This window comes from Alternaria postmessia (genome assembly GCF_024291825.1).
Source record: "Alternaria postmessia strain BMP 2775 chromosome Unknown scaffold_108, whole genome shotgun sequence".
In the NCBI taxonomy this organism is placed as follows: domain Eukaryota; kingdom Fungi; phylum Ascomycota; class Dothideomycetes; order Pleosporales; family Pleosporaceae; genus Alternaria; species Alternaria postmessia.
This window is the reverse complement of record NW_026260181.1, coordinates 22,361-44,255: the sequence shown is the minus strand read 5'-3', so window position 1 is coordinate 44,255 and position 21,895 is coordinate 22,361. Positions and strand designations below refer to the sequence as shown.

Sequence of the window (21,895 nt, the reverse complement as noted above, 5' to 3'; positions counted from 1 at the left end):
TCTACGCGCCGTCACCCCACAGTCCAACGACCTGCATGGCAAAAGCCACACCAGCCAGCCCAGTCTTGACCCACTCAACCTTTTGCTTCCTCTCGACCGCCAATCGGACCTGCTCACCATTGACCTCATCACCTTGAGCCTCCAACTCCATTACTTGACGCTTCTCGTCACCGCCTGCCGTCAAGCTAACGGCATAGTCAACACCGGGTCCCGAGACGAATGAGAAGATGGATGTGTAGAGTAGGTAAGGATGGCGGAACCGTCTTGGTGATAGACAGTAGGCGGAAAAGAGAGTAAAGGTTGTGATGTGGCGGAGGTATGAGGAGAGGTTCGTGGATTTGGTGGAGAGGTAGTTTAGGGATGTTCGAGCATTGATGGCGGTAGGGAGAGCGAGGAGGGCGGGGAGGGCGACTGTGGAGACAGTTGCTGAGACACCCTAAGATATGTGTTAGTATCGTCGCGTTTTGGTGTACTTCCTCCTGTTGTACAAGGAGTTCGTCTTCCAGCTAGAGCTCTGGCGCTTTATGCGGGGAGCTCGAAGCCTGAAGTGGCGGAAATCAACTTACTGTTGCGATTCCCAGGGTGATTGTTCCGACGAATTTACATATTGAGACTGTCTGCGCCGCCATGGTGATGGCAATGGAGATTGCGAGAGCTATGTTGGGCTATCTACGGGGAGTCTCTTGTGGTTGAGTTATCTGCTGGCAATGCACGTTGACGTGCCTGCAGCGACTTGGAAGATTGCGGAGATGGTGCGGAATTCATCCGGAGCGGGCAATCCATCTTTCGGAGAAATCATCATGGCCCATGCTCCCCCTACCACTCGCGCAATGCGGAGAAGAGCAACACATGTCAACAAGGCGCTGCACGGCACCGCAATACAGAAAGGCATCCGATCCGACGTCTGCTTATTGCCGAGACGCTCCTTGCTTTGTCTACGCCTCTTGTACGGCTATTCAACCCTTAAAATGTACTCGATGCGCGCAATGTGTCGCCGAGAGCGCATCGCAAGCATTAAGAGAGTAATCTTGCCAGTCGTACCTCGGCTTCCAAAAGCACCGCCGCGTATCCTACCATCATCCGCCCCATCTTGCGGCCGTAGCTTTCACTCGACGTGAGCATACTCACTTACTTATACTCTACGCGCTTCACATCTATCCACTTCGCGATTACTCACTGCTGTCATCGCTTGCTCACTCATCAACCCCAGTCCTACATTTTCCCAATCAGACAAGCACGACCACACGGAACCTGCCTGGAAAACACCGCGCACAATGCCTATGGAAAAGTACCAGTTTGTGAGCAACGTCTGGAAAGATGGCATCTTCGGTACGTTTTATGGACAAGAGAGAGCGAGTTTGGGTAGTTGGAATAGTTCCAATACCTGGCAGCAGACAGCGCTACATCTTGATAAAAGGCTAACAGAGATACCTTAGACAACAAAGTCGTTTTCTGCACAGGAGGCGCAGGGTCGATCTGCTCCGCTCAAGTCCGGGCCATGGTCGCCCTAGGAGCAGACGCCTGCATCATCGGCCGTAACGTAGAGAAGACGGAGAACATGGCCAAAGACATCGCAACTGCACGTTCAGGCGCAAAGGTAATCGGCATCGGCGCAGTCGACGTCAGGAAGCCAGAACTCCTCGAACAAGCCGCACAACGCTGCGCCAAAGAACTCGGCAGCATCGACTTCGTCATCGCAGGCGCAGCAGGAAACTTCCTCGCGTCCATTGACCAGATCTCGCCCAACGCCATGAAGAGCGTCATCGATATCGACGTACTGGGCAGCTACAACACCGTCAAGGCTACACTACCATATCTGAAGGAATCAGCGGCGAAGCACAGGACAGATGGCACTACACAGTCCGCCAACGGAACAGGCGGACGCATCATCTTTGTGAGCGCAACTCTGCATTACCAAGGAACACCTCTCCAAAGCCATGTCTCGGTCGCAAAGGCAGGTGTAGACGCCATGGCCATGTCCGTCGCTATCGAGCAAGGCCCCAGAGGCATTACATCTAACATCATCGCCCCCGGACCCATTGCGGACACCGAAGGCATGTCGCGACTATCAAAGTCCGACTCCAGGAGCAAGGCTGCCAAGACCATTCCAATCGGTCGTTGGGGCACTGTCAAGGAGATTGCCGATGCCACGGTCTATCTGTTCTCTGATGCGGGTAACTTTGTCAACGGAGAGACTCTGGTTGTTGATGGCGGTGCATGGCACACGGCGGGTGTCGTCGGTGGCTTCGAGTATCCAGACTTCTTGCTCAGTGGAGAGGCTGTTACGGGTGTAGCAGGAGGAAAGAAGTCGAAATTGTAAGTCAAAAGTGTAGGAATGTACTTGGCCTGAATTGAAGACAAGAGAATCTCCCTACATGCTAAAGTCAATTGGAATGAGTGGGATATATCATGTGATTCTGATTGAATGTGTGCCAGCAAAGCATTGTGCTGTGCCGTTCTCTCGTACAAGCAAGGGGATGGACATGTACTTCGAGCCGACTTCATAATGCCCCTGCCATGCTTGTCCAAGTTGGAGATGGTGTGAAGACATCCTAGCTGCAGTTCACGGTGCGGCTGATTCCACACCTCGGGTCGCTATAACACCAATGTTCGAGCCTCAACGTTTTGGAATAATGAAAATACCCCGATTGTGCCGGTCATTGCGCTCGAACCGTATCGAAAGCAGACCGAGGTGCAAGCTTGACAAAAGGAATGTATAGATGAGCGGGACGACCGGGTCCCAGTGCTGCAATCTCACGGTGTATTGGGAGACGTGCTGATGTGCCTCTATTTACGGCCTTGGGCGCGAACAAGACCGGACGGATATGGCAGACATGCGTATCTCGCATCAGCTTCTCTGGTAAGCATCGTATCCCAACACGATGGCAACATCCAAGCAACACATCATCGACCCTGAGCGGGATCTCATCTTGTCATCAACAAATCCAACGCAAATCCTTTGTTCCCCGCGGGCTGCCAGCACATCAGCCTTACCCACCCGCGCATCACTTCATCGTCGCCAACCCACTTATTTCCAACTTTCTTCCCGTGATATGACGAAAGTGTTGCTTCACCAGGTTTGAACTGTTGAACATCTTCATCTCGCCCCTTGAGTTGACGCACATGCCAAAAGAAGCTCCAGTTTTAATAATACGACACAGCAACGGCTTCCCTGCTCCCCTGTCGATCGCACTATCGATACCCAGGGGTGCTCCTTTCGGGCTGGCCTTGGTGGTGGCTTACCATGCATGCGTCATAGCCCTTTTTCAGGAGACAAAGGCCTGCGCGGTGCCGTTAGCGAAATTGAAATGGGATTGGCGCCGTCAGGTTGCCGTGTTTTGGGGATAGGGTGGGCTAAGACGCGTGGTCGCGCGGTGGCTTGCGGGTGCTTGGCCGGCAAGTTCGCTCTGTGGGTAGTGCCGTGGGTGTTTGGCTAGTTGGTAGTTGCGCGTGTTTGTGTGGTTACTGTGGTGTTGGGTGATTCTCGGAGGGATTCAGGCTGAAGTGTGCGGACATTTAGAGAAATGAGTGAAGGCAGGACAACTGCGCTTCCGAGGTAAGCGACTTCTCATGTTGATGAGAAAGTGTGTGTTGTGTGCATTAAGACTGGTTGCCGGGTCGTCGGTGTGCCGTTGACTGACACGTTTCGATTGATCGATGGGCGCGTCGCCGTGGCCTTCGCGCGTCGCTTGAGTGGTGAGGAAGCGATGAGGCTTGACGCCGTTGCTAGACGGCGGCGTGAGGCTTGGGCGTGCCGGCGCTTTTTGTCATGCGCCCAAGCACCCAAGCACCTTGCGCAATTCATGGAACGGGAAGCCTCAACATGGTTTGAGAAGGTCGTGCAGATAAGGCCTTCACTCATCTTAGAGTGTTGTGCAAAGGATACGGGTGCGAAGATACGAAGAAGGGGATGACCCTTCTCGCATCCCCGACCATAGCAGAGGGTCCAATGGACAGGGCTGCAGGTACAGGTACAAGGCGCGGACACCTGCTTCTGCTGTCTGCTGCAAGTATATCGATGTTGGCACTCCAGTTGGGTGTAAGCGACAGGGAGGCTCGCGATACGACGCCACTGAGCTGTCTAGTCTGCCCTGTGCCAGGTGATCAGCACTGCATCAGAAAGACAAAACATGCAGCAAGTCCCGCGTTGTGCACCCAACCATTCTGTTCTCTCTCTTTTCTTCTCATACACTCGTTGTCGAAATTGCGCCTATACATTCGTTTAACTGGTGCTTGAACCAGAAACCATTCGTTGAAAGAAGCAGCGTGGGTTGCCCAGGACGGTCGCTTTATCGATTATATCGCGAGAAATCATTTCCGGAAAAAGGTCCGGGTTAGTGACACTGGCTGCGGGAGCACAGCGACAAAACCAGGACGGGTTTGCGAATCACAAGCGGCTTGTGCATCCACCTGAAGCATCAGTGAGGCTGCTATCGTGATCCAAGGAGCGACGATCTGCGAGGTGTGCAAAGTTGAGCACGTCATGACGACGAGATAGGCCGAGGAACTTCACATTTTGTCACAAGACCCCATCGTCGAGTTTCAAGCACGACGGCCGACAGCCACGGCCGAGCATCCAGGGCGCCTCTCAGCAAACCCAGAGTTGGCAGCGAGCAGGGTGTACCGCGGTTCGAGTCAAGTCTAGTGCCAGTGCGGAAGAGGCGGAGAGGCTACTCTTGAACTAACGGCCAAAGCGGGAGAGATCAGTAGCCAGGTAGTGTTCCATTCACCAGCACAGACCTACCGGCCAGTTAGCGTTTGGTAAGTCCTGCAGCTCCACCAGCTCCCATCCTCAACAGCGGCACCGTCTCCGTCCAGCTTTTCCCTCTCCACAACCAGCTGTGCTACCGGCGACACCCGTCAGACAATCCATCCACGGGCAGCGATGCTGACGATAGCTTGAGGGGATACCAGGAAGACATCGCCGCCTACGACCAATAACCCGTTGCACCGAGCCCGCCCATTCCCACCAGCTGGTACCACCTCACACCACATCCACCCATCCACCCCGCCTGCACGCCCTCGAGGCCTCCGCAAACTTCACTCACCCACTGCATCGCTCGTTGACGACGTCGGAGGCGTTCAATCGCTAATCCAAGTCTTTGTCGCGGTCAACAATCGCTACACGCGCCCATTCACTCGCGAGAACAAACGACATTGTCGCCTTCCGCCAACGGACGCGCCTATACAATCACACTCGACGACCCCACCCACAACCTCACACATCCCACAACATGGAGCACAGATTCGCCTCGACGCTGCTGGGCTTCTTCGCCTTCTTCATATTGCTGGCCTCCATCAAACCAGCAGGCGCAGCAGACTGGACGCAATCATACTGTTCCAGCCTGAACACTGGTAGCGACGATCAAGTCTGTAAGTATCATGTCGATCCGTGTGGCTCCACGATCCACATCTAACCTCACCAGATAACTGGCCATGGCAATCCAACGGCAACTGCACCAACCACTGCAAAGAGGAGGGCACATATGCGTTCGCCGTTCTACAATACACCGACTGCTGGTGTTCCAACTATGCGCCCGGAGACACGGCCAACATGAACGACTGCGAGGTCGACTGTCCTGGCTTTCCCGACGAAAAGTGCGGCAACAAGGACAAGGACCTGTTCATGTACATCGAAATGGACGGTCAGGTTTCCGGTACCATCGGAGGCTCACAGCCCACATCCTCTGCAGACGCGCCTTCATCGACGCAAGAAGCTCCCAAGACTGTTAGTACCTCCCTTCCTATCTTGCGCGCACTCCTTCTTTCGTCCTTTTGCAAATCTCTTGGTGTGCTTTGATTCGTATCTGTACTCTCTTCTGTGACCAGTGTTTGACTTCGTGGTAGTCGGCCCCGCCTCCGCCACCGGTCGTCACTGTGAGACCTGATCCAGAGATTGTTACCTCTGTAGTCACTGCGACGCCGTCTTCTTCTTCTACTTCTTCTTCTACTGTATTTATTTCCAGTCCTGCCTGTTGCACAAAGCTAACAGGTCACACAGAGCGCAAAACCATCGACTACCCAATCATCGGAGTCCGATGATACTCCAACGTCGGCAGAGGAACCCGTCACAATGCCAACTGTCGTTACCGAGAGCGGCCGTGTCATCACCCGCACGCTTGTCGTAACCCCCACAGCAACAGCAGCTCCTGCTGACACAGGGTCCTCCGATTCTGACAAGAGTTCTACCAACGTAGGCGCTATTGCTGGTGGTGTCGCTGGAGGTGTTATTGCGTTGTTGGCCATCGCTGGTGGCATAATATTTGTCCTATGGCGCAAGAGGAGGCAACAAGTCCAACAACAGGATGGGCACGAGAGTGGCTCAGCAGGCATCTCGCGGAATGTGAGCACCATGAGCAGAGCTGGGTTGCTGGGAGGGCGCAGCGAAAAGTCGCCAACTCAACTTGTCACCAACTTTGGCTCGCAACGTAGCCGTCATGACGACGAATCGATCACTCCTGTTACGCCCTCAACCCGCCGATTAAGTCAACCGATATTGGTCGACTCGCGACTTAACCCGACGGCTGTCTTGACTTTCCACGGCGCGAATGCAAGCCGGGAAAGTTTAGGAAGCATCGATGACAGCCGAGACTATGGACGACAATTGAACGTGCGGAACCCAGACCCGAATTAGGACGAATAGCAAAAACCACCATATGCCAGTTCGATCAAAGGTGCACACACATCATAGGCTGGAGATCCTACATATCTCTCCACAGATCATACGTACAAACAGCAAAGTTGGATGTCATAAGCGCGTTACGACTGACGAACCTTCACCCATACCATATCCAAAACAACCAGGCGTAATACATAGCATCGACGCACGGCCGTCTAGTTTGTTCCATCACTGTTTTGAGGGTCCTGCGTTATATCTCTGCCCGGGACTCTCCGGTTCGATCACATCATTAATGGCACCATCACCTGTGTACAATACTTTCCTTTCTCACTGGATCTCTGTTATGCGGCAATGTATATACTTATTTAGGGGTGGGGAAGAGGATACGAGAGGGCCTCACGGCAACGGCAGATGGGACACACCATGCCACACATAATGGCGTTAGGGAAGGTGGGGTCGCAATAGGGTTTGCTGGTAGATAGTTGAAAGAGATGGGACAGCTATGCTTGCGTAAATGCAACGTAGCTGCATCACCACTCGATACTTGAATTTAAAAATTACCTGACATGCGCAATCTTGTACCTTGTATGTATATTTACCATTTTGTTCATTGGTAGCAGTGTGATAAAAGCTTTACGCTGCGCTATCTATGGTAAAGAAATTGAAAAGCCGCAGAGATCTTGTATAAAGTTGTAGTTTGCACCAACAGTCATGGAGATGATGTTTATAGGAATCCATACAGGCTGCCAAGACGCTAACATTGTGGTACAACTTTGAAATGTTACGGTCGGTCGCATTTTGCTTACTCAACTTGACAACTCAAGAATCGAGTTCATCATGTCTGAAGTATCTCCCATTTATTGGCATCTACCCAAAAGCCAACGGGAGCAGCTGGCTAATGGACACCTCCCCAACGCTGCAGTATCCGAATGCAATATAGACACCCTTCCAGATGAGCTCCTATTCGAGATAATCAACCAGGTCTTTCTCGATGACGTCGACGACGTTTGGACGATCAGTTTCACCAACAGACGTCTGCATCGGGTTGCCAAAGAAATCTTGTATAGCTCGTACTCGACTAGAGATGCTATTCCAGGGCTATTCATCCGTACGCTTGCGTCCTCTCCAGATCTTGAACGGTGCGTCCAGCAGGTTGAATGGGAGTATGAAGGCCATGCATTCAAGTTTCCCGAACAACTTACAACTGCTGAACTTCGACATATCACCGAGAGAGTAGGGTTTGACAAAGTAGAACGAAGGGAAGTTGCGGGGGAAAGAAGGATAAGGAAGCTGAATACGTGGCTCGCGGATCACGGGAGAGAGGATCAATTCAACATATTCATGTTGTTCACACCGAGAGTGAAAAAGGTCGAGATTATACCTAGCCTCTGGCCGCGCAAGGCCGTGTGGTTCAAGTCAGCACTAGAACCCCAGATGTTCTCCAATTTGCAGGAGGCATCTATTATTCTTGAGCAGATACGTGTTGGAAACATCCTTTCGTTGTTCCTGTTGCCGTCCTTGAGAACTCTCATCTTGGGCCATGTGGGTATACATCGCGACAGAGATGGGATAGGTCCACGCCCCGAATGGGATGCTGACAAGACGTTTTGGGACCGACTAGAGAAAGATGGCTCCAGTCTCGAGAACTTGATACTGCCCAATGTTGGCGGCGACACGCTAGATCTCGCTCGAGCGCTAGAATCATTCCAGGGTCTGAAGAAGTTCAAACTTGCCTTCCATGGGCATGGTATGGGGCCAGATGATGTGAACGTACGAACGCTTCTACGCGCAATCGCAAATCACCATGAATCACTCGCATCACTAGATCTCAACGACTTCCGCATAGACAACGATCCAAACACTTTTGAAGAATTGAGGGTCTTGAATCGTTTGGAATGGCTCCAGATGTGCGGGCAGGTCTTCTATGGGGTAGTGAAAGATGAATGGGGACAGCTCGCCGACGTGTTACCAGGACGTTTCAAGAATCTACCCAGGCATATTAAACATCTCCGCATCTCAGCAATGGAGGATGGTCATAACGTGCCCGAATCTTTGCTGGAAGTCTTGATCAATATGGCCCCTACGATCAACACTATATTCTCCAATCTAGAAAAGATTACGTTCTTCGATTGGCATCCACAACTCGGCACCTTCCCGTGCCAGAAGATCTTTGCAGCTTTGCAGAATGGACTGGCAAAAGCTGGTGTCGAGCTGGAGTCGATACATAATGCGGATGGGTCTAGTGAGGCGTGGTATGACGGGAACCGTGTTGCTACCACGACTTGGATTGAACCAGATTGGGTTTGGGTGGAACTTGTGGATCCGCTTGATGGAGACGAAGATGACTGGCTTCTGGCTCTTTCACAGAATCTCGCACACCGGAACGATGCCGACCTATGGCTATCGGACGCTATGTAGGGAACAATCGTATTGTAAGATTCAGTAGCAATCTAGGTAGCTGAGGTGTTTCTTGCGTGCTCCAGAATATGTGGTTTTGTGTACACACGAGCTGCTCACGTTCCTTTGCGAGAATCCGAAGACGCTTGTTCCTTACAGATTAGGTATACAGAAGACAAAAGTGTACTTACACCTTGATGAAGATAGGCTTCGTAGTAGTATACCTAGGTAGTTTGAGAATACTTGAACCAACTAATTCCATTCTCTCGAGCAATCATAGTATTTTCGTCGCGTTACGAAGCGATAAGGTGGGATAAGATTATGCGACAGCATATGCAGTAGCAAAATTCGCGATCAAGTAAACGTGGGTAGCACGCAGAGCACGCAGCATCCCTGTTGATGCGAGTTGAGGCTCAACTGCACACACGCGCCACGCGTTCCCACTTAGGCCCACGTACCCTGAATCTCGACCGCAACATCGACCCCAAACACTTCCCCCCCAACTTGGGACCAAATACCACCTCTTGTTGTTCCACGATCGTGCAGTTTCTCGGTTGCCCATCATGAGTAAAATGTGGGAGGTGGATCCGGAGACGCGCAGTAAGGTACGTTGCACGTTCTACTATCGTATGGAGTGGGGTGCTAGGGGTCAATTGCGGAGAGAAGGCAGCGCAGATGATGGATCGTACACGCCATGTTGACAAATGCTAACCAATTGCGCACACAGCTGCTGGAGATACAAAAGACCAACGACAACAACAAGTGCGTCGACTGCAATGCGCCGAGTCCGCAATGGGTATGCAACTGCCCGTCCTCCACCTACGCACGCGATCACCGACTACACCTACTAAGATGAGACGCATTAGGCTTCGCCCAAACTTGGTATCTTCATGTGTCTCTCCTGCTCTGGTGTACACCGTGGTCTTGGTGTTCACATCTCTTTCATCCGCAGCATCACCATGGACGCCTTCAAGGGCTCAGAACTCGTGCGCATGGCCGCCGGCGGCAACAAGCCGTTCCAGGACTTCTTCAACACGCACCCGTCGAATACGAAAGACGGACGGACATTCGAGGCCTCTTCCATATCAGAGCGATACGATTCAGAGGCGGGCGACGAGTGGAAGGAGAGGCTCAGCTGTAAAGTTGAGGATAGGGAGTTCGACAAGAGCAATTTGCCCAAGCGGTTACCCAAGAAGGACAATGCATCTGCAGCGGGTGCGGGAGCGCCATTGAGCGGACGAGCCAGTGCGGCGGGCAGCAGAAGCCAAACACCTCTGGGAAAGACACGAAGCAACGACCCAGGTTTCCAACGGTCTGGCTCGCCTGCGCTCGGCACCAATGCCATGTCGTCACAGAAAGTCAAGAACGAAGCCTACTTCGCCAAGATGGGACAGGAGAACGCCAACAGACCAGATGGCGTTGCGCCAAACCAGGGAGGCAAATACGGTGGCTTTGGTAGTGAGCCAGATTCCTGGAAGAAGGACGACGAGCCGGGTGCGCCACCTGCACTTGACGACTTCCAGAAAGACCCTCTCGCCGCACTTACCAAGGGCTTCGGGTGGTTAGGCGCAAGCGTGAGCAAGGTTGGCAAAACGGGTTATGAAGGCTACGTGAAGCCCGGTATGGCAAAGGTATGCCTAACAATATCGTCGAAAGCGAATACGACTAAAGTGACTAACAACTATCCAGCTTGCCGAGGCAGACCTCGCATCCCAAGCTCGCACAACCGCTGGCACCCTAGGCCAGACCCTTCAATCAGGCGTCGCAAACGCAAACACGCAGTTCACGCGATTCGTCGAAGGCGATTCCTCAACACATTCCCCTGCTACGTCTGGCCGGCGCGAACCCGAGCGCAAAGACTTCTGGGAGAGCTTCGGTGCGGCCCCCAAGGGCCCGGCGAAGGATAAGCAGGACTTCTGGGATGAGTTTGCTAGCGCGGGTGAAACGAAGACAGGCGGAGGAATGGCGCCGAAGAAGCCCAGCGGCATCGGTACAAGCGCAATGAAGAAGGGCGGCGCTGGAGGTGGGATGAGTGGAGGTGCGAAGAAGGATGACGAGTGGGGGGAGTGGTAGAGGCCTTCACTCCGGTTGTCGTCAGGATAAGACAGGATTCGGACGGAGATGAGGCGTTCAGGGGTTGGATACGTACATGAGGGGTGGGACTGCGTAGATCGTCCGCGCTGTGGGTTAAGAGCGTATACCGGCAAGTATCATCATTCTATGAGCTGTGCCTCATTTCTTCTCACTGTGAATCCACCTATATCAATGGACTAGGACATGTTCCTAACTTCTGGTATGCATCTACACCCTGCCATTATTTGACTTAAACACGCTCACGCACATCTAGAGATTTGGCGAAGCACACCTGCTCAGCTCTTTCCCGCGTTTGAAAACAAGGTTGTCTTGTCTAAGTGGATTCACACCACCTTCCCATTTTGCTCGCTGCGGTCCCGTACCATCTTTCTTGCTTCCATGTTAACGTCACAACACTGCAGCACGAGACGCCTCGTAAGGTATCTGACATGGCCTTCCTTACATAGCTGTCTATGCCATAGGTCACTTTGGTGTCTTAAGGACATTTCGAGACTGGACGTAAGAACAGCCGAAGACCGCCGGAAAAGCGAACGGTTATTACCAGATATGTCGCTACTACAGCGTTTCAGTGGTCCTTCCTTGATTTATTTGCATCTTGATATGTTCTTGCCGCAGCATTGGGTGCGACTACCCTCCAGGCTAACTCCCTGCCCAACTCGATCGCGCAGAACCGTCCCAGCTTCGTTGTTCCGTGGCGAAGAGCGCAACGACCTCACAACATCGACAAGCTGCCTTCCTTGATCCATGCAGAATGCCTTCTTCAACCACAGCTCGGTGACGAAGCCCGGAAACTGACGTTAGCGTCTTCTGGGTCTCATATAAGCTCGCTTCCTCTCCGATCTCTCTGCTTCTTCTTCAGCCCACTACACCACTCGGCCAAGCAACAGTACAATCGGTTGGTCGGTCTACTAGTACTGCCTTTCTACTCAATTGGTACGTTCCTCTGTTCTTGTCCATTCATTGCACTTGACCTACCCATGGACGCACTCCGATATCCCCGGACTACCTCATCCATATGATGCTGCTTAGACCATTGGTGCTGAACTCTCATAGGGTCTTCTAAACATCGATCCAGCTTCCAGCGAACAAACCTTTCCTCAGCCTACTAGTTGAGTATGTCACTCTGTCTTACTCGGCATTCACATACACGTTCTCTCTCATAGTGCTAATGCATTGCAGATCATACTCCTCAGCATTCGCATCTGTCATTGTCGAACTGAGCTCCAGCTGAACCCTCTGCTGGTATGTTCTCTCACCAGCATTCTCCTGTTTTGCCTCCAATCATAGCAAGAGCATCTACTGACATAAAACAAAGCTCTTCGATCATGGCTCGCTCTGTCATCCTCGCCACAGGCGCATTACTCGCAATCCTCTCTCCGCTAGCTCAGGCTAAAGAGAAGAACGAACTACGCACATATGCCTTCACGAGCGATGACTGCAGTGGAGCAACACAACGCGGCAACATGGATCTCAAGATGGGCAAGTGCCAGAACATCGTCGTCGGCGCCAACAGCATCAAGCCCTTCCACAATAAGCATGAGGCCTGGATCGGACGCATAAACGAAGGCGGACCACCCTGCTTCATCAGTACATTCCAGCATCACGGTTGCAAAGGCCCCCCAACGTCCACCGAGGAACTTCCTCAGGCCATCTCCGAATGCATCTCACCAGTCCATGAAGAACCTTTCCTCTCAGTACTGTTCGATTGTTACCAACCTCCGCAAATCACGGTCCCAAATCCCTAGTAAGTTCCCGATTGTTCACCTCCTTCTCAACTGATTCTGACCTTGCCCAGCGTCGTTACCGAGACCACATACTTCGAGTCTTCGGAGTGGGTTCATACTAGCAACACTCTCACGCCCCTCGTATCAACTACTAGCGCGATCTATCTCAGCACTCCACTGACTACAGTAACCGTCTTCCCTCAGAGCACAGTCACTGTGGTTATGCCTCCGCCTGGATTACTCGAAACAGTCACTATTCTCCCTCCTTCTACAAAAACGGTTACCATCTACGGCGGAGACTATGGCCAATCTCACATGCGTCGCTCTGAGCCGCTTCAGGAATCAGTTGACAAAGCCACCCAGGATCTTGAGCCACGTCGCAAGAGCAAGTGGAAGGGACCTCGTATTGGTGTATGGATGCTACACCCTTGGACAGCGGCAGTCATTTGCTACGAATGCTACGCAAAAAGCCCCGATAACACGTTCAAGTTCGAGTGCCGCTCTGGACCGAAGAATCCCGTCTATTGCAAGGGCCCAGTACCTGACCCGCAAGACCTGATTACCGTCACGCATACACCAGTTGTCACAGTGACAGCCGGTGACCCGGTCACCTCAGTTGTTACAGTGACAGCTACACGACCGCGACCAGTCTCCCCGGTCGCCTCACCAGCCGTTACTGGCCAGACTCTCTACACGATGGTTGGCGGGAAACCAGTCTATACAATCATCGACCAGTCGATCTACACGGCTGAAGTTGGCCAGAAGGACGGCGATCTCGAACCCCGCAAATCGTTTCATAGGGCTGTCAAATTCGATCACCCATTCCAACCTGGCACGGAGATGTGTGCAGATGGCGAATGGGATGGCAGAGGAAAGGATAGGGGCGAAATTCGGATCCAGAAGCCCAGCAAAGATATGAAGAGGTGCGACAAGGATCATGAGATGCAGCTCATCGATGCCTCTCCACGGACAAGCACTCTCGAACTTCCTACGCGCACTATCGCCATCAGCACCTCCACTGTATATCCCTCGCCTGTCGTCACAGTTAATCCCTCTCCACCCGTGGTCACCATCACTACTGTCGTTGGTTCTGCGCCAGCGCCTCCTTTGGTCACCGTTACTACCATCGTCGACCCTGCACCAAGTTACTCTACTATCACCACCATCTTCGATACTGCGCCAGGCTACTCTACTGTCACAACCATTTTCGACACCGACCCACCTTGTTCCACGGTCACTGTCCTACCCAGTGTCGATTCTGTGAGCTACACCACCATCTACCAAGATCGCCGTCGCCACCGCGATCTGTAACTTCGATGGAAGATGGAGAGCCGCCCGGAAATGAGAGTTGTTGAAGCATGATTCGGTTTGTATTTTTTTAGCATTGTATAGTCAATTGAATATGATTGTTGGGCCCAAGGCCACCAAACTTCTCGTGCTTCCGTGGATATCTAGCTTGAAGATATCGGTACGTTCTCTAGAGCCGATGAGTTATACCCAAGACCCGCCGAAACTGGAAACAGTATCGCGAGCGCATCGCTCAGAGTGCAAACAAAGATGAACGAGGCCTCTGTCTGATAGCGGTCATCTCCTAAGCCGTCCTACAACATGACTGGAAATATTCGCCGATGCGACATACTGCCTCCCCGGCTCTTACCGCAGGATTGAGTGCCTCTCTAGAAAATTAAGACTCGAGATGAACCAAGCTCAGGCATAACTTCAGAAACTCTATGTAGCAAATAGTGTCAGCGGCATCGGTCTAAGGATTGATATTAAGCAGACTTGTAACAGGTACATAATACGAACCTGAGACTCCACACACTCATTCTCGGTCTTGCATCCTCGCATGGATCTTTGATTGTCTGGCAAACGATACCTTGTCGGCATGTGCGCACGTCATACCACAGGTTTTACATAAGTCATACGAAGAACTACTACCTACCCTGAAGGTACACATAGTCGTTAGCAAAGACCTCTATAAGCCTAGAAGATAGCGACTACCTTCAAGGTAGGGTTTGGCTTTGCGCGCACAGTGTAAAGATCTAATGTCTTCCTACGTCTGATGAGCTGTATTCGCGTAAAGAAAGCAGTGCTTTTCGCACGTATGCAATCACTGCCACACTCTATCAGCTGAAAAGGATTGAAGCGTCGCAAGAGCAACTGGCAGGATCAACAAAAGCCCCACAACAGCCCTGCAACATGTCTTCCACTGCATTGTGCCAACCAAAAAAGGATCAACCCAAGAGCTGCGAAAAAATGCAAAAAGATAATCAACTAGCTGCTGCTCGTTTCGATCGAGCGTCCTCCGGGTTATGAGCCCGGCGCGCTTCCGCTGCGCCAAGCAGCTTTGTTGTTGATTGGTTGATGAAGAAAACGCCATCGCAGTATATTATATACTATTTACCATATTCCATAAGCTCACATACATTCAAAGTGATCGTCATCGTGGCAACTTCCCATGTGTTGACTTACGCAAAGTGCGGAACGTAGTGCGCAGATTCTGTTATGAGTCACAAAGATTGAGTGGATGTGCATATCCCTTGCCAATCCTGCCCGAACACCACCTTTACCCAACCAAAATTCAGAACTCAACTGACCAGACGCCGCGCTAACCCATGCACCACCAAAACAACAGTAACAACATACCCGTTCATCATCTCGAGAATGCACCTTCAGCATCATCACCCAAGCCCCTAAATGCGATCCGACCATTACTCCGCAGCACTTCACAGACTGTCTCCGCACTCAATTCATAACCGCTCTTCCGCCATCGTGCATTCAGCCAATCTGCAAGTGCATCCGCACTGCAACTAAATCTTCGTGTATCCCACTCATGCAATATTAGATCGATGATTGGCTGATCTGGCAAGGGTTCTGGATTTGGATCTTGCAAAGGCACAGATGAGAGAGGCATGGGTAGTGCGCGTGGAGGGAAGATATTCTCGTATGCTGTCAGAAAGTGAAGGAGTGTATGTTCGGTGTGCGGGCGCGAAGCCAAGGTTATGCCAAAAGGCTGACCGTTGAGCTTCAGGGCGGAGAGTGGGCATGCGGCAGTCGGATAGCCGGCTGCTGCTGCAAGGGTAGAGAGAGGTGCGTCGCCGGGAGCAACGATCAGGTCAAGTTGTTTTGTAGCAAAGATAAAATCCAGGCCTTCAGGTCCGCCGGCAGTTTGAAGATGTTGCCGCGCGGCATTCACCTCTTCACGCTTGGTGCTCGACTGCAGCGCAGCCATCAGATCGTTCTGGTCCGGACATGCTGATTGGGATTAGTAAGAAATAGAGGTTTGGCAGTCTGCATCGACCTACTTGGTGGCAGACACAGCTCGGGGTGATCTAGGTTGAAGTTGATAATCTCAGCCAAAGAGTGCATCTTCGTGACTCTAAAATCGCGGATAAACTCTGCTAAACAATCCTTGAACTCAGAGTCTGCATCATGTCAGCATACATACAATGCAAATCAGAGAGCCGAATACTAACACACGACAGGCTCAAAGCAGTTCTTTCCGTCTATAGTCAAGCTTGATTGGTTTGGCAATTCCACTGGATACACGACATCGACTCCCATCTCGATCATACTCTGAACAATCATATCGTATTTTTGTGTCTGCATCATGTCAGCATTGTATGCACCAACACAACACGAACCCCTGCAAAATAACGTGTGTTCGTTGCACCCACGTAAGCAGAAGTCCACCAACATACCATGAATCGTTCAGCGTCAGCATTGATCCGCCCACTTTTTCGCCACACTTTCCAGATGGTCGGCTCACATATGCCGATACGGAGCGATCCGAAGTCCGGCTTGATTTTGAACGATCTATGTGGGCTCCTTGTGTGTTCTTCGCGGTTGGTTGGGACCATCATGGCGTCCATCAGCGCTACAAGATCTTTTGCAGATTTGGCCTATAGCACATGGTCAGTGTTTCTGGTACGAGCTGACAGATATGCATATGCTTACCATGCCTCCGACGGCGTCAAAGGTTTTACTCAGATTGAAGATACCGTCCATTGGCACCACACCTGCTGTAGGCTTTAGAGCGTAAAGGGCTGCGCGGTTTGCAGGCGTAATTAGAGACCCGATAGTGTCTGTTCCGATAGCAAGAGTACTGAAACCTGAAGCCACTGCGACAGCGGATCCAGTCGAAGATCCCCCTGGCGCTGAAAGTTCCCAATGTAGCTTTCGTTTCTCGATGTGTCTTGACACGTACGGCGACTGACATTGTCCACCCACCGCGGACCACCCTGGGGGCATAGAAGGATTTTTGAGGCCACAGAATTCTGTCAAATTGGATTTGCCAACAACGATCATACCTCGTTTGATCAACCGTTGAACGATGGTTGCACTTTTCTTCGGTATGCAGCCTACAAAAGCGTACGATCCTAAGCCAAGTAAGTTACCAATCATAATCGAGGCTGTCTGCCTGCCACATACCCACTGTGGTGTCCATGCCCAGTTTCTCATCGGTCATGATGTTGTCTTTCAGTACTATTGGAATACCGTGTAGCGGACCCCTTATCTTGCCTCTAGCTCGTTCTTCGTCAAGCTTTCTAGCTATTTTCAACACTTCATATTTCGGCGCCACAGAGATCAACGCGCGCAGTTGTCTTCCTCTCCTGTTATGCTGTTCAATTTCTTTTAGATATAACTGCACAATCTGTACACTTGTGAGGGCTTGCGCATTCAGAAGTTCCGAGAGCTCGAACGCCGAGACTGTGAGCGGATCAAAGTCTGGAAGCCATGTGTCATCGGCTGAAGAAGTGAATGATGCTTTGCGTGACGAATTGTTGTTATCGACTGACTCTCGTGGCGACACAGGTCCGATACTAGGCGCAAGCGCTGTTTTCAGATATCTGAACACTCTCGGCATGGTTGCGAGGGATCTGCGGCTGTTGGCTTTCTAATGTCGGGTGTACCCCGTGGGGATGGAAGATGGCCGGGATGTCTGCCGATCCGGGACGTTGATTGCAGCGTCTGAACTCTAAGCGTCTTTTGGAGAGAATGTACGTCCGAACTTAAGACTTGAGCGAGGGGATCATCAATGTAGGGGAGCAAGGCAACCAAAGGTGTCTGCAGGGGACGCGGGCTCTGCTAGGTTATGAGTGCTCGCCATGGCTGTCCCCGAGACCCTAGACATCGCCAGTGGCTGCGGGTATGATCCATCTACCCAGGCTGGACCGAACTGAACGTTCGCCTTCGGACATCCCGGCTGAAGGCGTCCATAGGCTGCGTGAAGTAATGGGGTTGGTGGTTTCAGTGAAGCCAATGGAGGAAAAGCGTTTCCGATAATTCGTGTCTTTCAGTGATCTTATTCGCAGACTAGGGTACATCATAAGAACCACCTGATGTGTGATCAGGTTGAAGTCGCACAACACTTTACCCGGAACGCAGGGCCGCACGGAGCTGCTGGCGGTTGACGTCTCGCTTACGGTCAGATGGTGTGGCTGCTCACCCTGCTCCCGTCCAACCCGCCGTGCCGCTGGATATTGACACTCTTGGGCTCTGCGGAGTCGTGTTGACTCTACGTAGTCATCTCGAGGGAGACGTTCTATCAGTGTGAGCCTGCTGAGCTCTTTGTCTACTGTATACGATTTTGCGAATATTCTAGTCCCTCAGTCTGTGAAAGAGTCAAATCATTGACCACTGTGAAAGGCTCCCCTTCGTGACGATCAACATGCCACGATGTTTAGGATGCTTATCAAGATATTGCTCGACACTACTGTGCACTGGTGGCACAGCGAGCACTCCATCCGTAGGCTGAAGGGATGCTTGCTGGGTATAAATAACATGATGGTCGTCGTCACGGAATAGGCGCGCGTACTCTTCCAAGGTTAGGTGCAATCCTCAACCCTTGTCTCGCGCCCCACAACAGGAAGTGGTCCCAGGATTGTTGTGTCGCATTCTGCGGGGAATCAAGTCTCCGGACGTCTATGACTTTATAGACTACGAAAATGGTCGCTGCTGTTGCAAGACGTGGAGCATTTAGGATCAGTTTGATGTGTCTTCCGCCTCTTGTTAAGGCCTCCCAGCTAGGCAAGGCCCAAGAGAAGCCGCGTCGGAGTAGCTGACGCCGTGCAAGAATGGTACAAAACGGCTGGCGCCGTGGCACGGTTCTGGAAGGATGGCGCAGACCCAGGTGCGCTTGTCAGTCAGGCGGCGTGGGCTCGAAATGGTGTTAGCGCAAAGGACTGCCGCCATCCGTCCAGATGGTCGAAATGCAATATGCAACCCCACACTTTGTAATATCCATTGCCACGCTGTATTGATTGCGGTCCAGGTTGGCACGAAAAGCTCTTTGATCAACTGATGCACTCTGGAACCGTGATTGTCACTAGGATAGTGTGCAGCTGCCACGTCCGCCAATCTGGATTGCAGCCTTCACTGCCGTAGCAGATGTCAAAAGCCGAGGCAGGTCCCGGTACCGGGAGTCAATCAAGTGCAATATTGCAGCCACGTACTGATGCAGGCAATATGCCCCGATGCATATGTGGTAGATCGGGGCTGCATGATCTTCGAAAAGTCGGAGCAATCCATGTTGAATTGGTTGTGGATGCGCGTGGTTGATGAGTAGACGACAAACAAACGCGCGTGCCCAGAGACTGAAAAATGGTTATGACGATGAGACAAGACGACAAGGACGTTGTGATGTAGACAGAACAACGATCATTTATTAGCGCTAGTCCGACGCCGACTCATCGCATCTTTTTACGGAAGGTGCGGCCTCTGCTTTCACGTCCGCGGACGAGCATAGCAGATGCCACGCAACATTGAGAAACAGTTAGAGGTGGGCTCGTATGGGGTGTAATACAAATGTCGAGTGGTATCCTGCAGTCGCTCCTCAAGAATGCGATCCGCCATGCCTTGCCCAATACACTTCAACCTACCAGACGAAGTTGCTCCTAGAACGTCGTAGTGGCCAGTCTACTTGCAGCATTCTTTGCGTCGATGCGATCGTCATCTTCTTCGAGCCCCTTCTGGCTGCCTGCTTTGCTTGTCGCACGCTTCCTGCCGCCCACTGACTCTTCCGCATTCTCATCGACCTCGGGTAACGGAGCAACGATGCTGCCACTCATGCTACGGTTGAGACCATCACCTGGTCGCCGTGGTACGCCAGACCATGCATCGCCCTTGGGACCTTGCGAACTGGCCATGGAAACACGGCGCTGAGCTGGGTGTGCTTCGCGTCCTAGTCGAGAAAGGCCACCACTACCATCGATAGCTCGAATGTCTGGCCGTACAGATTCTAATGTGGCAAGCGTACGGCGCTCAGCCTCAATCTCTCGTACGACATATTCGCGAATTGCCTGCCTCATGTCCTGTGTGGTTCTGTTGAACCACTTACGCTGCTCTTGGAGGAGGTTGGCGGTAACGCGCTGAGCTTTCGTCGTGAGGTACTGTTCGTGACTTCGTGCTTCATCTAGAGCTGCGATAGCCTCATCGACTTTGTCCCGTTTTACACTAGAGCTGGCTTTCAACCTGTCAGCCGCAGACAGTTTGGACTTTGTCGCGGACTGTGCCTGGAGCAGCTCGCGTAAAAGGATATGTCGATTCGTGAGGGTTTCCTTCGCGATGAAGGCGTCGCTGCTGTGGTACTGTAGAGGGTCACCAAGAGTTGTAGCTTCAGCAGTACCCTGAGCTGCGTGGTAATCGCCGGTGGCCTGAATGACTTTTCCAAGCTTCTTGTATGCATGTGAGAGACCAACGTGCGTCTCCTGGACGTGTAGCGCCGCAAACTTGGCACCGAGGTCGGATTCTGCGACACCCAGATCTGGAGTATGTTAGCCCAGCATCCATGAGTCTACCTGTGGGTATGCCTACTTCTCCTGTGCTTTACAACCTTCTCCAGCTTCTGCTCAGCCTCCATTGTACCCAGGTAGAAAGCTTTCACAATTGGTCGTGCTGCAGCAAGTTCTGGGGTGTCATCTGGCGGCGGCGCAAATTGCTTGATCATCTTACGGCGCACACCAGTGGCGGGTTGTTTCCTCCGTACGACAGGACTGTATCCGAAATCGCTCTCAACGAAGAAGACCATTTCTTCGTCGCGTATCAGGATGTCATTGCTACACACAATGTTCAACCACCGTTGTAGCGACGTCTTCAAGCGTGCCTCATCTTCGTCGGTGCCTGCGCCGGCCGAGGTGGTCGCTGGCGGTACTGCAGGCACGATGGCTTCGGGACAAGCTGAGATGAGGTGCTCGCCTAGCTTTATGAATTCGGAGTGTAGACGTCGGACATCGCGGAATTGGGTCGTTCGAAACTTGGGTAGGTTCGTCTAGAGACAAGTCAGCATGGCAAGTGATTTGAGAGCCAGGCGCAAGTGGTATGAGCAGGATCGGAGGTAGCTATACAGCCCGACAAAGACGTCTAGAGACCACATGTCTACCTTAATCCATCCCTCAATATCCACTATGTCGCGCAACCCTAGCCCGGGTATATCGATGTCATCTAGACGTACGTAAACATCGAACCGCAGTATGGGGTCCTTCTTGCTATTCCTCTCGAGTCCCGTGACCTTGGCCTGAAGCTTGTAGTGTTGCTGCTGTCGCTGCGGCCTATTCCCGTGGTACCTCTGCGGCTGTTGCTGACCTTGCTGTGCATGCGGTGACCTCGGCGCATCTTGACCCGGCTGCTGAGGCTGCTGTAGATGGTCGCCGTTCTCTGGCGCTGTGCCTGGCCGACTTTGCGCATCTTGGTCGCCCATGTAGCCATACTGTTCACCACCTTCATGGTACGGGGAAGCCTGCGGAGGCAGCGGGGATGAGGGGATATCGTTGGCTGACGGTTGGCCAAAGGACGTTCGGTTGGCCTGAGGCGAAGATGCCCATGGGTCGCGGCCGCCGGGGTGATCCGGGTCGTGGGCGCTATAATCCATGGCGTGTGGTGGTTAATTGAAGCTCTGGACAGCTGCAACTAGCTGTCGAGTGATGCGATGATGTCGCTGGGCGAGTGCCCTGGCCAACCCTGGAATTAGCCGAGCTAGGCAAGGCGCGAACGTTGACCCTCTTGACATCACGTGCGCCGGACAAACACCATCGTCTCAGCGCATCAGCATCGCAGCAAGCAG

General features: G+C 52.3%; 8 protein-coding genes and 1 non-coding gene across 9 annotated transcripts; 5 read left to right on the top strand and 4 right to left on the bottom strand.

The window, feature by feature from the left end:
• Window position 1: 1 nt before the first annotated feature.
• Window positions 2-629, bottom strand: J4E82_010007 (uncharacterized protein; the record flags this gene model as incomplete). Its single annotated transcript, XM_051736223.1, has 2 exons — window positions 2-436; window positions 567-629. 2 exons carry the CDS (start codon window positions 627-629, stop codon window positions 2-4), a joined length of 498 nt encoding a protein of 165 aa, XP_051584018.1.
• A 645-nt stretch (window positions 630-1,274) lies between these two features.
• J4E82_010006 (uncharacterized protein) lies at window positions 1,275-2,320 on the top strand (the record flags this gene model as incomplete). Its single annotated transcript, XM_051736222.1, has 2 exons — window positions 1,275-1,329; window positions 1,437-2,320. 2 exons carry the CDS (start codon window positions 1,275-1,277, stop codon window positions 2,318-2,320), a joined length of 939 nt encoding a protein of 312 aa, XP_051584017.1.
• A 2,914-nt stretch (window positions 2,321-5,234) lies between these two features.
• On the top strand, window positions 5,235-6,634 carry J4E82_010005 (uncharacterized protein; the record flags this gene model as incomplete). Its single annotated transcript, XM_051736221.1, has 4 exons — window positions 5,235-5,373; window positions 5,427-5,728; window positions 5,848-5,952; window positions 6,002-6,634. The coding sequence occupies 4 exons, from the start codon at window positions 5,235-5,237 to the stop codon at window positions 6,632-6,634; spliced, it is 1,179 nt and encodes a 392-aa protein (XP_051584016.1).
• An 822-nt stretch (window positions 6,635-7,456) lies between these two features.
• On the top strand, window positions 7,457-9,037 carry J4E82_010004 (uncharacterized protein; the record flags this gene model as incomplete). Its single annotated transcript, XM_051736220.1, has 1 exon — window positions 7,457-9,037. The coding sequence occupies one exon, from the start codon at window positions 7,457-7,459 to the stop codon at window positions 9,035-9,037; it is 1,581 nt and encodes a 526-aa protein (XP_051584015.1).
• A 542-nt stretch (window positions 9,038-9,579) lies between these two features.
• On the top strand, window positions 9,580-11,089 carry J4E82_010003 (uncharacterized protein; the record flags this gene model as incomplete). Its single annotated transcript, XM_051736219.1, has 4 exons — window positions 9,580-9,621; window positions 9,744-9,812; window positions 9,883-10,647; window positions 10,706-11,089. 4 exons carry the CDS (start codon window positions 9,580-9,582, stop codon window positions 11,087-11,089), a joined length of 1,260 nt encoding a protein of 419 aa, XP_051584014.1.
• A 1,346-nt stretch (window positions 11,090-12,435) lies between these two features.
• On the top strand, window positions 12,436-14,145 carry J4E82_010002 (uncharacterized protein; the record flags this gene model as incomplete). The annotated part of the gene is made up of 2 exons (XM_051736218.1): window positions 12,436-12,854; window positions 12,906-14,145. 2 exons carry the CDS (start codon window positions 12,436-12,438, stop codon window positions 14,143-14,145), a joined length of 1,659 nt encoding a protein of 552 aa, XP_051584013.1.
• Window positions 14,146-15,109: 964 nt separating this feature from the next.
• On the bottom strand, window positions 15,110-15,181 carry J4E82_010001. The gene has a single exon. It is a non-coding gene; the product is annotated as a tRNA-Met (tRNA).
• A 306-nt stretch (window positions 15,182-15,487) lies between these two features.
• Window positions 15,488-17,701, bottom strand: J4E82_010000 (uncharacterized protein; the record flags this gene model as incomplete). The annotated part of the gene is made up of 6 exons (XM_051736217.1): window positions 15,488-16,089; window positions 16,140-16,259; window positions 16,311-16,437; window positions 16,536-16,736; window positions 16,792-17,213; window positions 17,266-17,701. The coding sequence occupies 6 exons, from the start codon at window positions 17,699-17,701 to the stop codon at window positions 15,488-15,490; spliced, it is 1,908 nt and encodes a 635-aa protein (XP_051584012.1).
• A 2,029-nt stretch (window positions 17,702-19,730) lies between these two features.
• J4E82_009999 (uncharacterized protein) lies at window positions 19,731-21,703 on the bottom strand (the record flags this gene model as incomplete). Its single annotated transcript, XM_051736216.1, has 3 exons — window positions 19,731-20,599; window positions 20,650-21,103; window positions 21,287-21,703. The coding sequence occupies 3 exons, from the start codon at window positions 21,701-21,703 to the stop codon at window positions 19,731-19,733; spliced, it is 1,740 nt and encodes a 579-aa protein (XP_051584011.1).
• Window positions 21,704-21,895: the final 192 nt, after the last annotated feature.